Below are 16,814 nucleotides of genomic sequence, written 5' to 3'. Positions count from 1 at the left end.
TGACTGGTTTTGTCGAATAGCTGCTACCCCTGTCCTCTTTAGTCTGTTTTATTCTGGGTTATTCTTTTCTTCTTTAGTGTTCACTTAGGTCTCTTGGAAATGCATGAGCACTTGCTGACAAACAGGTTAATGACTGTGGCAGCTCCCAAACATCTGGATGAAAACCCAAACCTTCAGTCAATCATCTCTAGAGATTATCAGTATGATGCCAAATATCTGGGGATTTAGAGATGTCCACATTATTGATTGAATTTCTTAGTTTTTATCCAGGCACAAAACCAACTCCTGTTTTCATTTCATTGGTGTTTCATTTCATTGGGAGACACCCGTTTTCAGAGGGAAATATTCTAGGAAACAAAATGTTGTGGTTAGAAAGCACCTTTGATGTATTTGGGTCTCATTTCTGGTTTAAAGGGAGGCTGGGCTTGGCCTGAAAGTCAAGTGGAGAGCTGGTGGTTGGGAGCACTTAGTATCTGAGCAAGCATGGCTGATAGACTCTTTCCCCGGAAAGTTGGTTGGGAGGGCAAATCACTTTGTCCAAAGAAAGCTTAAGCTATCCGATAGGCCTGGCTTCATAAGGGAACCCACTTTGCTATCTTAAGGAAGTATCAGTGTTCTTAATAGATATGGTCTGTCCTTCATTTATTCTTTCATTCATCCATTCAGAAAACCTTTGCTGAGCACCTACTATGTGCCAGACATAAACCTGTGTGGCCTAGAAAACATAAGAAAGTGGGCTCTGGGAAGTGATTGCCAGAGTTTGAATCTAGCTTCCTCCCTCACTGGCTATGTGGTTGTGGGTAAATCTCATATCTTCTCTGGACCTCAGTTTCCTTATTCTGATCTAATATGGGGATAATCATGTAGCTAGAGCTCTGTCATAGGTTCTCATGAAGGTTGAATGAGTTATTCCGCATAAACCTGGCAGATATCAAGTGCTCAATAAATGTTAGTTATTATTATGGCAGTAGTAATAATCAAGTTATGTGTCTGCCAGCGTAGGTGAGTTCTGGCTTGTGCATGCATAAACACTGAAATCTTTTAAATAAGAAAGCTCGAGGAGCCAAAAAGATACTCTGTGAACAGAACTGTGTATCATGAATGCCAGTGAGAATTATGGTCCACTGTGAGCCCAGCTGGATTTAGGAAGGGGGCCTGCTCTTTGTACTTCCAGAAAAAAAAAAAAGGAAACTTTATGACTCAGTTACATGACCATTGAACAGAATTAGATAATTACCCCCTTTGTCCACTGTTTTTGAGAGCCCAGCCTGTGTGTGTGTGCGTGTGTGTGCGTGTGCATGTGTGCATGTATACTTCTTATGACCGCACACTCCTTCTCTGGGATAAGGCTATGATTGCTTGAGGAGCTGAAGGTTGGCATTTTCTGGGCTTCATGGCATCTTCATGCGTTGTGGTGCTTTGCATTTTGCAGTTTTTTTAAAAGATAAAATGAAATGGTATTGGGAAAAAAATCCTTATTCGATGGGTTTGAAGTGTTCCTCTGATGCTTAAATGTCATAGAGGGGAGAGGACAGGGAGGTAAACAGAAAGAGGAGGGGAAAAGAGGAGAGAAAATGGAGATAGGGTAAAGGATGAAGAAAGAGGAGAGGAGGAAGTGAGCAAATATTTGGCAGATTCAAACCAAATCTGTCTACTGTGGCCCCGCATATCTGGATATTCCAGGGAAGCATGGGAGATTGATCGTCATTGCAGTTATTCCATTGCTAAAGGATAAAATATTTTTTAAAAAATTCAGGAGAAAAATTCACTTTTTCAGTGTAATGGCTCAAAGTAACTGGGCTCTGTGAATTCTCCTATTTAATCTGTGCCCATGAGCAAAGATGAAAATGGACGTTTCCTAAACTGACAGTATATTCTGGTTCACCATCTTTATGGGAAAGCTTGTGGAATAAGGCTGAGGCCCCAAGTTCTCCCTGCCCCTTGGGCCTAGTTATGTAACCAAGTCCAGCCCAATGGACTTCTGTAAGGTCCACACCAAATGCCTTAACATTCACTCCTATTCCTTTCTTATCTCTTCCTTAGTTCTCAATTTAATGCCTATATTCTGTTACTCCTCATTGACACCTATTAGCTGGTAAAGGTCCTGATTTTTAAAATTAGAAAGTAAATGTTTTTAATGAGTTAAATTTGAATCCTGACAGCTCAATCATCCTTAAATTTTTTTTTTTTTTTTTTTTTTTTTGCGGTACGCGGGCCTCTCACTGTTGTGGCCTCTCCCGTTGTGGAGCACAGGCTCCGGACGGGCAGGATCAGCAGCCATGGCTCACGGGCCCAGCCGCTCCGCGGCATGTGGGATCTTCCCGGACCGGGGCACGAACCCGTGTCCACCGCATCGGCAGGCGGACTCTCAACCACTGCGCCACCAGGGAAGCCCAATATATTTTTTTTATGATTGCAAATGTGTTAGGGCCACCATCTTTCTTTCTGCCTCTTCATTACCACAGTGCTGGGTATAGCCCTCTGTATGGAGATGGGTAGTGGTGGATTCTTATCAACCCCCAACCCCCCCTCACTGTCCACATGGACAGAAGCCCAAGGAGAAAACTACCCCCTGCCTTCATGCTACCTGACTGCAATTTTTACACTTCTCTGCTTAAATCACACACATACACACACACAACTTGATTTATCTTAGATTTTATTCACATTAACACATGTGGTTATACACACACATAGGCCAATCTTATGGCCACTTTACTTAGTAAGTCCTTATGTTCATAACAATAATAGCTAACAAGTGCTTACTGCAGTAGGAACTGTTATAATCATGTTAAGTATATTAATTGATTTAAGCCTCATAAACAACCCCATAGGACTTTATAGGATTGTTTATAGATAAGGTAACTGGAGTACAGAGAAGTTGAAGAACTCATTCAGGTCACAGGCTAAGTAGCACAACTAAGATTTGAACTCCTGCAGTACTGGCTCTAAAACCCATGTGCTTTTCCACTGCTCCATACTTCATATCTACTTTGGATCAAAGGAAGTGCAGGAATGTGTGATCTCTTGAGCAACTTTATATATTTTGAAGTCTCATGCCAGGGAGTACATGTATGTATACGTGTACTTACAAGCTCAGAACAGAGACACTGCACCTAGTAGAAAGTCATGCCTAGTACGAGCTTCTGTACTCTTCCTGGTGCGTGTTTGTGGCCCTGTGAGTACAAGCCACAGCTGAGCCACATCATCTGTGGATGCTGGGAAGGAAGAAGATGCTGATGGCCAGAGCCACAGGGTAGAGTGAACTGGGGATTCTCAGAACTAGAGTTTATGTTATTCCCACTGGGATTGGGGAGCTTAGTCCCATCCATCCTCCCGTAGTCCCACCAGGGAGCTAGACTTTTGACAGGCATTGGGTTTGGCCCTGGGTCTTAACTCTCCAGATTAGGCAGATATGGGGAGGGTGGCACCAGAACCTGTGTCGCTGTGGTAAGGTCAGGTCTGTTCCATAGGGCAGGGGCAGCTTGCTTGCAAGAACAATAGAACTGTGCGAATGGTCGTCAAGAAGAGATTTGTCCTCCATCTCTAGAATCCTCCTTCTGGAAAGAAGCAGTGCAAACGACCAAGCCAGAGCAAGCTAAAAAAGCTAAGGGATGGGTCTTCTCACACACAGCCACATCAAGAAAGCAATTACCGAATCATACACCACCACCCAGATCCAACATCATTACTCAACCCACACACCAAGGAGACACCATTAACCTAATCTCTGAGACATACATTACGAAAAAGAAAGATGCTGATATGATCAACGAACACAATAATTCAAAGCAGAAACACAGACATTGCCGCCAAACAATACTCAAATTCCTCCAACTCAGTGTTACACAAAGTGCAGTCACCTTGATACAATACCACGAAACATCAGGTAACAGACCTTAAGCCAGCTGCCGGAATGTGTCAGCAATACATGGCACCACACAACACAATTCAAGTGCTCCGTCCCACAGGCACACCCATGCCCAAAGGCTGAAATCATGTGGCCACCTGAGCGATAGTAAACACTGGTCAGGCATCCACAGAGATGGAGCCAGCAGTGCAACACCCAGCCCTCCTGCATACCCAGCAGACAAGGATCACTGCCACAGCCTCCCCAAACCCAGCGCTCTCCTGGTCCCCCGCACAGGGCAGCCTGCCAGAAAGAAGCAGCGCCATCCCATCTCTCCAGCAGGCGGATGTGTCCAGACCATCACCTCCAATAAAGCCTCTGGGCTTTCGTTGCTAGTAAGAGAGTAAACTGTCCCCTGAGCCTGCTTCCTGAGACAGGACAAATCAGCCCTTTCCTGCTGGGGGTTTAGTAAGACTTCGCCATTACTGAAAATGACAGCGCTCCAGGGATGGAGGGCAAGCGGGGGGTGGGGGGTGGCCTGGGAGGGGGCTCACCAAGCTGGGTGCAGGAACTCCCCTTCCTCCACCAAGCACTGCCTTCTGTGGCCATTCCAGAGCTGAAGCCCTCTTGCTGGGTGTTCACCGAGTATCGATTCAGTCTGCAAGCAATTTTAATATTTCTTCAGGGACTTTCCAGCAACAGCACAAGTCATTAATTCACCCTCCCAAATTGCTTATTCAATAGCAGGAACATGGCTCCTGAATAAAGTCCCAGAATTTATGTGACTCGCACGAGTCAGGAGGTCAAACAACTGTTATGGAGCGAAGTTAAAAATCCAAATAAAATATTGACACTCTTTTGGGGAGGGGGAGTAAAGGTATTTAAAATAGGTTTTTGTTGCAATGCCCCCAGGATAAAGAATGGAAGGAGACTGAAGACAAGTTGGAGTTTATAAAATCAATGGAATTTATCGCACATCTACTTGGCATTTAATAATTCTCTCATTTCCACAGTCCCCCACCCCCACCCCATCCTGGCCATAGACAGAGAGATACACAGGTATACAAAGGCACATTTATGTACATCAGTATTGGTGCACGGACCAGTATAGAAACGCAGTTGTGATGTGAGCGTCCGAAACACCTTGGTAAGGAAACAGTGATGAGTGTGGAGTCATGTATGACCGTGGCTTACAGATTTGAAAGGCATGACTGGGCAGAAATTCATGAGGGGACTTTTGACAAATATATCCAGTATTATAAATCTTGAATCAATGCATTAGAGCAGACATGAATATAAAGATACACTAGTCATAGAAATAGTTTCTAGAAACTGAGAAACACGTCTGTATTCAGTATTGCCACACAATCATGTACACGATTTGGAAAGTAGATAGATATAGAGAATTTAGAAAATCTATCCCCCAAACCTACCAATGTATATAAAATACAGTGAAACCATAGTCACTTAACCTAAAATTGAGGTTAACACAGACATGACGCTTATCAAATACAGCTATGGCACGTGCACAGGAGAGGGCAGGCATGTTTAGAATCACAGCTACATGCAATCTCTGTTCATTGTCTACATGTACATTTGCACAGTTGTCCAGATCATGGATGTGAAAAGACTGAAAGAAAAAAATTGCTTATGCCCAAATAGTTAATAAACACAAAGAAATATTAATATAGAAATTTCCAGAAGAGGTGACATGGTTCAGCCTACAGACATTGGAGTCACAGACCCAAAGTCTGGCTCCAGTGCTATTACGCACATGACCTTGGACAAGTTGCTTAGCCTCTCTGTTGTCTCCTTAGTAAAACAGAGAACACTCCTGTCTGATAGAGTTGTAGTTAGGATTTGGATGAGAAAATGCATTTGTTATAGCACCTGTCGTAGAATGAATATGAAATAAATGATAGTTATTACTTTTACTATTTTTACATGCAACTCTTCTATTCAGACCCAGTTTCTCATAGATTCTACCATCTGTTCTTGTTACGACTGACTTATTCTACCCAGTGGTTAGCAACATGGGTTCTGGAGTCAGCCTCCTAGGTTTAAATCCTAGTTCTGATACTTAACAGCTGTGTGACCTTAGGCAAGTTACTCAACTTCTCTGAGCCTCAGCTTCCACTTCTGTAGAACAGGGATAATAGTCTTCATAAGAAGTTGTGAAAAATAAATAATCCATGTAAAGTACTTTGCAGAGTGCCTTGGCACATAGTGAACATATATTAGTTCACTGTGTCCCTTAAGATTGTTATTGTTATCATTAATAGTAATAACATTGATTTGCTATTCAACAAATACTTTTTAAGTACTTATATTATGCCAGGCCCTGTTGCTAGGTGCAGGAAATACAATGGTGAGAAAAATAACCATGACATGTGCACTTGCAGAGCTCAGAGTCCAGGGGAGGACTCACTGTGAATTGAGTAAGCAAGAAAACAGGTTTCAGCTCTGTGCTGGACTGTAAGTGGAAGAGGGGAACAGAGAGAAATAGATTGGAAAACCAGGGCGGAGCCAGATTGGGAAAGATTCTGAAGGCCAGGCTGAGGAATTTTGAATTTATCCTGTAGGTAATAGGAAGCAATTGTAGGCTTTAGCCACATTGCATTCTTTGAGGAACAGACACAGAGAGACGGATGGATTGTTTTTGAATACTGGAGCAAGAAGGTGGGAGGTGGGAGGGGCCAGAGGCAGGGAGGCCAGGCAGCCTCTAGCAGGCCCCAGCCGGGCTGCTGCTGAGGACCCCTTCCCTCCAGGCTCCCTTCTGCTTGCAGAGGGAGATGTACCTGTGGAGGGAAGGGGAGAATGGACAGGGAGGACTTGTTCCAGCAATGAGTCTATAGCAGTACCACTTTCCCCATCATATTAGGCAGTCTTCTAGCCTCTGGACCATGGGGTGGACAGCTGGTAGACCCCAGCTCTAGCCCAGAAGCCCTGACAGATGAGGGCAGGGCTGGTGGCGAGAGGAGCTAGTCCGGTCACGCTCTGGGCTTGGCATGCACCGCAGACTGGTTTCCAAATGGTTAGTTAAACACATTGCCCCTTAATTTTTAAACCTATGCGTATTTTGAATTTAAATCAATCCATATGCTTACCATTCATCATATAAACCATCGCTATTGCCCCCTTGGGCCAGCCCCATGGCCCATCTAGCCTGGTAAATTGTATCTGGCCTGGGCTCGTGGTAGAAGGATTATCATCCTCAGTGCCAGTCTTAGAAGGCTAAACTGATGCAGAAAGTATTCCTGGTATCTAAGGAACCCACTGGAAATCTGTCAGCCTGGAAGGTACCAAAAACTATCTTGAAATTATTTTTATTTGTGGCTTATAGTTTAGTTTCCACAGAGGAACTGAGAGCCTCTTGAATTTTGGTAACTGTGTCAGATAGAGTCAGGGTTAGCAGACGGGGCTTGTGGGTTGATAGAATATGAGGAAGGAACCTTCTGTAACTCACTAAGACATTCTCCCAACTCTCTCAAGGATGGTTTTCTTACCCCCTGGCTTAAGCTAGTTTTCTCAAATATTAGAGAGTTTAAGAGTAATCTGTAGAGTTTGCTTAACTACAGATTCCTGGGCCCCACTAAAAATTCTAATGCAGAAGTTCTGAAGAGGGCTCCAGGGCTTTGCATGTTAGCATGCACCCCAGGGGATTCTAATGCAAGTGGCTCAAGGATAGTAGTTTGAGGACACCTTTCTGTAAACTTTTAGGTAGGACTGTCATCTCTTAGAGCTCAGTTATGACCTCTGAGAAGCAACAAAAGAGACAGAAACTCTTGACATGTTTGGGGAGAACCCTGGTAACCTCAGAACCTGTGTATTCCAGTTATATCCTGCTACAGCAAGAATGGAAGGTCCTGCCCATAGCCTCCCCTCCTCGGCAGCCATCCTCACGCACAGAACCCTGCCTGCCATATGGTCAGCTGTCCAAACTGAAACCCATGAGTGGGCGTGGGCAAACAGCTCTAAACTCTGCACAAAACGTAGAGCGGGGCCTAGGAAAACAGAGTGCATGTGAATCACTTCCGGGCTGCCAGGGGGGAAGGCTGGGTGGCTGCTGCTTCCTTTCGGTTCCTGTGAGGAGGAGGTGGTAACTTACTGTTCTTTAGTCCTTGGGATGTACAGAGGGGAGATTTCAGTTCCTTAGCGTTCTCAGGAGTAGGGAGAGGTAGGAACCGTTTTGGGAAGAAGGAAAATTTTCCTGAATAATCTATGAGATCTCACTTGAGGTTCTGCCATGAAAAGTCTCCAGCTGTTTTTGTAGCTCTGATTTGCCTCAGGGCAGAGCCAGGGACACGTGCCTGACTAGGCAGCTCTCAAAGGCCTGAGTTAAAGCAATTACCTGCATTCTTGTGTAAAATATCCTTTGCTGAGGCAAATATCATTTTGTCCTCTTGAATGATCCAGCCTATAATACCCAGGCAGCTGGAAGTCACTGGCAGAGGCCCCTCCCACCATCATCTTGTTTAATGGGCAGTGGGGCCAGCTAGTCTGAAACATTCTCCACCTTGGAGTTCCTTTGATTTACTCAATCAAGAAAGACTTTCCTGGACTTCCCCGGTGGCGCAGTGGTTAAGAATCCGCCTGCCAATGCAGGGGACATGGGTTTAAGCCCTGGCCGGGGAAGATCCCACATGCCTCGGAGTAACTAAGCCTGTGCACTGCGACTACTGAAGGCTGTGTCCCTAGAACCCGTGCCAACGCAATGCGAAGCCCAAGCACCGCAATGAAGAGTAGCCCCCCGCTCGCCTCAACTAGAGAAAGCCCTTGTGTAGCAATGAAGACCCAATGCAGCCAAAAGTAAATAAATTAAAAAAAAACTTTCCCCATGCCAGAGATTAAGTATTTTCTGCAAAGACTCTAGAAGTAGGCAATTTAAACTGATTCATACATGTATACAACACATGTATGTTAATACTTAACTTCTTGCCCCAAAGACTCTTTGAGCAAACCAGTGATATGACTGGGCCTGAGGCCAGCCTGCTAGGAAGTAATTCCAAAGTGGAGAAGGCAGTCTGTTCTAGGCAGCTGGACAGGATTTCATGGGGACATGCTTGGAGATCCCATGTGGATATCACGCTGTCAGCAGCTGGTCCAGCAGGTGGTATACCCCCATTTTATAGAAGGGAATGCTGAAGCTCAGGGAGCCCCTTATCCTTTGTTTCTCAGAACACAATAGAGCAAGAGAATAGAACCATAGAATACTGGAGTTTGGATTCTGGGCTTTTGGGTATCTCTCTCCTGGAGGCAGTGTGGTTTCCTGGTTAAGGGTATGGGCCCTAGGATTAGTCTGCCTGAATGCAAACCCCAGATTGTCCGTTTCTTAAATGGGTGACTTTAGGCAATTTATTACATGTTTTATCTGCAAAATGTGTCGTTGGGAGGATTAAATGAACTATTTGTTTGAAGCGCTTAGGACATTGCCTAGCTCATAGTAAGTATTCAGTAGACAATAGTTTTTTATTACTGGAGCCTCCGCTAAGGAAGCACTGCTTCTAGAAATCCTGACCAGCCTAGGCCTGGAAATGCTGCCACCTGACTCCCTCCAAGGTGAGCTGTCTGAGGTCACCTCAATGCTCATAGGACCTCTTCTTGTCTCCACCTCAGGGGGAGTTTTTGCACACCATTTATTATCATATAATATAGTGCAATATAATATCATACATAACATAACATAATATGATGGGTAGGTTAACCTGGGAACCCTGAGGCGGACAGTGGATGGATGGATAGATGAATAGATACATTTGTACTAAGTATACATACATTATATCATTCTATTGATTTGTAAAAAGTTCCCGGTCTGCCTGGCTGTAATGAGATTTTTGAACTTTGCGTGGCGATCAATGAGAGGAATATTATTGGCCTGGAGAATTGATATACCTGCTCTCAGTGGCTTGTTCTGCTCCCAGGCTGCCCCGGCCCCCCAGGTGTATGATTCCAGCAGACACTTAACCTTTTTTACAGTGTCATCAGGCTAAAAGGAATCTAATAGTGACACAGGACTTGTGCTCAGCACTCTGCCACTATTGCTTTCCTGTCACAAATAATTTATAGCCTTCTATTTCCATCCCCGAGCCTGCACCCCAGCCCTGCCTCCCACTTTCCCCCAGCTCCCAGGAATCAATAAGCTCACACAGCCACAGTGGGACTTCAGGGTGCAAAGAGACAGACAGACAGACAAAGAGAAGGGAGACAGAGAGAGGGGCAGAGACAGACAGGAAGGGGAGAGAATGAAACACAGAGGAAGGATGGGGGGGGAGGGACGGGGGGAAAACCAGAAGAGGAGTGAAGACTCACCCCAGTGCTTTCTTAGAATTGAGAGTGCCTCAGTTTCTTCATGAGTTTAACAAATTGTTAATAGGAGACTCATTACATGCTTTCATGCTAACTCACAGAGCTGATGAGACTGTTTTGATCTCCAGCATGGTGGGGAGTGGAGACCTCTGGGGAATTTAACCAAAGAGGGAGTGACTTCACCTGCCTTGTCATCCTTTACCCTAAAGCTCTGCCACAGGCCCCTGGCATCTCTTAGGTCCTGAGGGAGCTGCTGCTCATACTGTCTATGGATCCCTCCCGGTGCCCCCAGGCAGAGGTCCCCAGTCTGTCTTCCCGAGAGTCTCTTTTGGGGTCAGGTTATGACACCTGCTGCTGCTGTTTCCTGTCTTCTCAGTGCTCTTCCCAGGGTCCCTGAAGCAGCTGCATTGACCAGGCTGGGGCATATTGGCCTGAGAGGCCTCCTTGTCTGCACCTGGCCCAGCCCCTCCAAAGAATGCAGCCAGTCCTGGGGATCACCCATAGGAATAATAATACTAGTAGTTATTATTATAGCTGGCATTTATTGAGCCAAGCATCATACTAATCATTTTACATGAATTATCCTATTTAATCCTCACAACACTCCTACAAAAAAAAAAAATTGGTCATGAAGAACCTAGGGGCAAGATGGGAATAAAGACGCAGACCTACTAGAGAATGGACTCGAGGATAGGGGGAGGGGGAAGGGTAAACTGGGACAAAGTGAGAGAGTGGCATGGACATATATACGCTACCAAACGTAAAGTAGATAGCTAGTGGGAAGCAGCCGTATAGCACAGGGAGATCAGCTCTGTGCTTTGTGACCACCTAGAGGGGTGGGATGGGGGGAGTGGGAGGGAGGGAGCTGCAAGAGGGAAGAGATATGGGGATATATGTATATGTATAACTGATTCACTTTGTTATAAAGCAGAAACTAACACACCATTGTAAAGCAATTATACTCCAATAAAGATGTTAAAAAAAAAAAGTATCAGAGCTGGGACTCAGACTCAGGCAGACTGAGCCCAGAGCCCATCCCCTTCTTGCCTTTGCTCTTCTCATACTCCTGTGAGTGTGAGATTCTAAGCGCCTGCAAGGCAAAGCCTAGGAGGTTCTCTGGAAAGGTGGAGGTGGGGGAGAAAGAGCGTCCCTGTCAAGGAAAGCACGCTGGAAGGAGAAGTGGGGAGCAGGCACCCTCGCAGGGCAGCCTTTCTGTGGAAATGGGAAATGGCACCTCCAACCCCCGGTAAATGGGCCCAGGGCTCCTGACTGTAGCCCCGCAAGGATGCATGTGCAGGAACTTGACTCTCCAGGCCAAACCTGTGGGGGGCCGTAGTGGCCACAGATGTGTCTGGCTGTCCTTTGCGGCCAAGAATGAAAAAGAATTAGAGAAAGAGGAGGAGGAACAGGGGGCAATAGGACCAGGCAGTCACACAAAGCAACCTCTTTATCCTTTTAACCCTTAGTGATATTCCTATTAGTCAGTGGGTTTGTGTATGGGACGCAGGGGGGCAATGGGTGACCGTAACGTTTCCACAATCCCAGTTCTTAAACTCCCTGAGATCACCGTTGGGGACTGGTGAGTGTCCACCTCCTGGGGGGCATGGACGGACACCAAGAGCATTAGTAACTCACAGCAGGCACCCTGCCCAGCTCCTCTCCCGTGCACCACCAAGCCGCTGTCAGGGAGTAGTGATTTTCCATCACTTGCTGCCTCAGCTAAAACTGCACCAGCGCCCCAGGGGTCAGAGGCTGTGGGTAACAAAGACAGCAGCTCCACAAGGCCATCCAGTTGTCTGTCTCACCCAGCCTCAGTCTTGGGCTTCCCTCAGTCCAGAGCCCAGAGTCCACCAGCTCTCAAGTCAGATCCACCCACAGGCCCACTGAGATCCCAGAAGCCTTTTGCTGCAATGAATTAGGAGCAGCTGCTCTGAGCTGCTCAGCCTCCTTCTAGACTTTTCGTGTAGACCAGTCTACACTGCCCTTAGCGACTGTCAGGTCTTTCCCATTGTGATCATGCTCCAGACCCAGAAGCTTTGGGCCACCTCACCACGTGCCATCTCTTGCTGCCTTGTCCCCGTGGCCGCCGTTCCGTTCTCCCCTTGTTCTGCCTTGTCTGGCAAGCATCCACCTTCTCTCAGGCAACTCCAGCCTCTCCCTCTTCAACAGTTCTTTTTCCTTAGCCTACAGACTTATCCAGGTCCTTCCTCCCCTAAACAGCCTTCCCTCCACTTAGCTGCCACTTCCATCCTCAGCTTCCACACTTTTCTCTCCTTTTCTACACACTTCTGAAGCAATAGTCTACGTTCACTGCCTCCCTCTCCTGCTGTCCACTCCCTAACCTCTTTTTATCTGGCTCCTGCCTCAGTTGCTTTGTTGAGGCCGCTCTCCCAAGCTCACTAGTGGTCACCAAAATTCCCAGATCTGTGCCTCTTCTTATTCCCAATTCCCTTCAATCTTTATGTCACCACGGATGCTGTGCATTACGTTCTCCTTCTGGAAATGTTCTTCTCTGTTGACTTAGCTAAAACTGCCTGATCCTGGTTCTGCCATTTCCTGTGTGACCAACTCTGACCCTTGTGTAAGGTCAGGTTCCTTTCCTCAGCCTCTCATAGTAGATGTTCTCCAGGGTCTGCTCTTTAGTCCTCTCATCCCAACCAACACTTCCTTCCTTGATAATCTCCTAAATCCATATCTACTCTGCCGGCTGGTGCACGGCCATCCACCTGGACACTCACCTACCTCCTCACATGCTCACGTCAAGGACCAACCAGTCACCTCCCTGCATCCCTCTTCCTGACAGTGGGACAAACCACCAGACTTCCAGTTACAAAGAACTGGGGTTTTAGAGCCATGGTTGACTCCATTTAGTTGCCAAATCCACCTTACAAATTCTTCCTTCTCTTTTTTTTTTTCTTTTGGCCACGACGCGAGGCTTGTTGGACGTTAGTTCCCCGAGCAGGGATCGATCGAACCTGGGCCCCTGGCAGTGAAAGCATGGAGTCCTACCCATTGGACTGTTAGGGAATTCCCTTTTTTTTTTTCTTCCTTCTCTTTTCTGAGGCCAGCTACCTATGGCCTTGTGCCTGTCTATTGCTTTACCTGCATCGGTTTGCACATGTCTCCTTTAGTTTAAAAATCACTCATGGCTTGAGATTCTGTAAACCTGGTTCCTATATACTGGGGGAAGTCTGACAAAGTAACAAAAAGCACACATTTTAAATACTGAATTCCAACTCTGCCCTAGCTGGCAATGTGATCTTGAGTCAGCTCTTTTTTTTTTTTTTTTAGTTGTGGCCAGTGGGGGCTACGCCTTGTTGTGGTGCCCGGGCCTCTCATTGCGGTGGCTTCTTTTGTTGTGGAGCACAGGCTCTAGATGCGCAGGCTTCAGTAGTTGTGGCACGCAGGCTCAGTAGTTGTGGCACATGGGCCTAGTTGCTCCACGGCATGTGGGATCTTCCCGGACCAGGGCTTAGAACCCGTGTCCCCTGCATTGGCAGGCAGACTCTCAACCACTGCGCCACCAGGGAAGCCCTTGAGTAAGCTCTTTAACCTCTGTCAGCTTTGGTTTTCAGTCTGCAAAACAAGGATAATAGTAATGCTTTGGAGGTTGTTGTGAGAATTAACAATAGTATATATATATATACAGTAATATAAATTGCATATAACGTTGGCATATAATAGATGCTTGATAAGTAGAAAATCGCTAGTATCATCATTACTTCCAAGTTTTCAGCCTTATTTCCTCTTACTCCCTTACATCCCTCCACCGTTCCTGGCCTAGGCATTAGCCCCTAACCCAGCGTGACCACTCGGCTCCTGTGCTTTGCTTCTACCCTCCTCCAGCATCTGCTTCTAAGGCCCTCTTCTCCACTTCTTTGTTCATCTTAGAATCATATTAGGGTTTTTTTATTGGGGAAAGAGACCTTAGAGATTCTGTAGTCTAACCTCTTTACTTTATAGCTGAAGAAACTGAGGCCCAGAAAAGGAGAACGATGAGGCCAAGGCTATGTGGCCACTTAGTGGAAGACTCGGGGCCTCAGCCATGAAGCCCAGTGACTTTTCCACTATCCTCTTGCCTCTGGCTCCTATACGTGTGTGTGTATATATATTCAGCCTTACTCTGCTTTGAGGATCTATATCAAGTTCCACTTCCTCAGTGACTTCTTTCCCATTTCCCCCACCTGCAAGGGGGGTGACTTCTCCCCCACATCCTCCTGGCCCTTACTGCCTGGCCCCCTCTGAGTTACTTAGCTTTCTCGGGGTGTGTCCCCTCCCTGCCCAACTTCATTCCCGGCCCTGGGAGGCAGGGGCCTTGTCTCGGTTGCCTGCAGGTGAGTGTTCCAGTCCACGCACGGCTTGCGACTCACCTGGCTGGTTGTCTCACGCTCCTCTCTGCAGGGAGAGCAGCGCCTCCAGGAAAGTGGCTTCCAAGGGCACCTGACTGACCAGTGGGTGGAGGCGAGTGTTCCTTGGTCCTGGCCCTGGGCTTGGTCTTTCGTGTCGCTGAGCCCTGCGTCCTCGGATCACTAACAATCCCCAGCCCTGGGACGTTTGATCTGGATTCCCCCCACTCCACCCCAACGGAGTGCGTAGGGAAGGTACCAGGCTTTTCACCTAGTCTGGTGAAGAAGGTGTGATCCAAGTAAGGCCTCTGAGAAGGAGGCCAGCGGGCCAGCGAGCTCGGCAGGGACAGGGCTTTGACAGGTTTGAGAGCCCTAAGCGGGCTCAAGGAGCTGCTCAGGGCCTGACACCTGGCAGAGGGACCAGTACTGTGTTGGAATCCTGGAGATGAAAGGATTACCTGCGACCCAGCCCTTTCACTGGCTACTTCTCTTTAGCTCAGGAAATGGGGAAATCTCACCCCTTCCCTCGGCTCTGGAGGACTGTGATACAGTCCCAATAGGAAAGCCAGCTCCAAAATGATCTCCAGACTCCTCTCGGGAGGAGATGTGTGTGGTTGAGGAGGGAAGGATGGACAGCAAGTCACCAGGGCAGCCCCCACTCCCAGAAACGGGAAGGATGCTGTGCTCCACTCGCTCTGCTGCCTGATCCTTGCTACCAAACATCAAGGTGCAATTCACGAATCACACAGCAGGACAGAATGCAGACACTCTCTGCCCAGGGCTGTACTAGGCTGGATCACAGAGCCAACAGGAGGGCAAGCTCCTGCCTTGCAGCAGTCAGAGAGGGCAGGGGTGTAGGGAGCAGATGGGTGAGGAGGGAGCTGAGCTCAGGGGAGCGCCTCTGCAGGACTGGGCTGCAGGTGACCAGGGCAGGAGAGGGCATGTGATGTGTGATGCTGTTGTCATGCTGTTGCAGGATCATCCGGACCAAAGTTCAGCAGCCTTTCCACCCAACGCCGGATGGAGCCGGGACCGGAGTGACTGCCCCTGGGCACACCATCGGTAAGAGGGCTCAGGGAAGGGGGGAAGCTGATCCCCCTGAGAGCTGGGGAAAGCAGCTCTGCCCATGGGAAATGCCCACCTGTCTGAGGTCCAAGGGCCGTGCTCTCCCTGGGCTCCTAGAGGCTCGGGATCTTCCTGGGAGACTAGCTCACGAGGACTGCTCTCTGCCTCCTGTGAGCATCTCCTCAGAGCTGCCTTGCCTTTATCCGTCTGTGTGTCTGTCTCTCTCCCTCTATTCCCTCTAACTTTCCTTCTCTTTCCCGTCCTCCTTCTCCATCTTTTGTTCCCTGTCCCTCTGTCATATCTACTTGCTTACTCCATTTTTTGTTTTTTTTTTATTTTTAAGATTCTCCTCCTCTCTTCTCCCCTCCTCTGCCTTCTTCTCTCCTCTTCCTTCCTCTCCTCTCTGTCCATATGGCCCTGGACCTGTTCCTCTGTCTCTCTCCCTCCCTCCTCATGGCTTCTCTCCTCTTTACCAGTGTCTCTTGATCTGTTTGTCTCTCTCATCCGCTCAGTAACTGTCTGCCCCTCTCGAACCTCCTCCTTTATTGACCCTCGCTCACAGCCTCACGGAGACATGACCCAGGTCCACCAGAACACCTGCTAACAGCCCCCATCCCCCCCACACACTATCTTCCCTTTGGCCCAAGGGCGTTGGTGCTGCTGAAGCCATAGATAAGGTCTGGGGCTTTAGGGGCTGGGATGTGGTTAAACTTCTCCTGCTGCCCCTCTTGGCAGCTGTCCCCGCTCTCTTGACCAGCAGGAAGTAGAAAGCGCTGGTCCCAGCCCCCCTGGAGTTGGCAGGAGTGCTGTTTACTAGGCCTGTGTTACAGCATGTGCTGGGAGGGAGGGTTGGGCCAGGCTGTACCTGAGCTGATCACCACAGAGTGAATGTGTTCACTACTCTGTGCCCTGAAGGAGAAATTAGGAACTTCTCAAGTGATTTCAAGACCAGGAGCAGCTGGGGGAGAGGAGCTCCACACTCCCGGGGAATATCAGGACCATTCTTGTGTCTCTAAGAGACTCAGATAGACCTTAGAAAGCCACACTCTAAATCAGGACTGGGAAAGACTCCGCCCAGGAGACTAGAAACAATGGCCTGGGGTTTGTTTAGAAGGATTTGTCCGGTGGGGATCAGATGGGATGAGCTGTGCAAGGAGGCATCCTAGGAGCTGTGCTCTCTGCACGACCGCTGAGTCACTTTCTAGGTTGAGTCAGCTTTTGCTGTTTGCTGAACCCACATACTCAGG

At 47.7% G+C, this 16,814-nt stretch overlaps 1 protein-coding gene across 4 annotated transcripts in view; it reads left to right on the top strand.

Moving 5' to 3' along the window:
* PAX2 (paired box 2) overlaps window positions 1-16,814 on the top strand; it is a 79,239-nt gene that overhangs the window by 17,120 nt on the left and 45,305 nt on the right. For all 4 annotated transcript variants that reach the window (XM_060286053.1, XM_060286054.1, XM_030865575.2 and 1 more), the window contains exon 4: window positions 15,479-15,564. In XM_060286053.1, coding sequence (XP_060142036.1) covers window positions 15,479-15,564 — 86 coding nt within the window. The remainder of the gene's footprint in view (window positions 1-15,478; window positions 15,565-16,814) is intronic.

Source organism: Globicephala melas, chromosome 16 (genome assembly GCF_963455315.2).
Source record: "Globicephala melas chromosome 16, mGloMel1.2, whole genome shotgun sequence".
Lineage (NCBI taxonomy): Eukaryota > Metazoa > Chordata > Mammalia > Artiodactyla > Delphinidae > Globicephala > Globicephala melas.
Note: the sequence above shows the minus strand (reverse complement) of the source record. Positions and strands in the feature narration are given on the sequence as shown.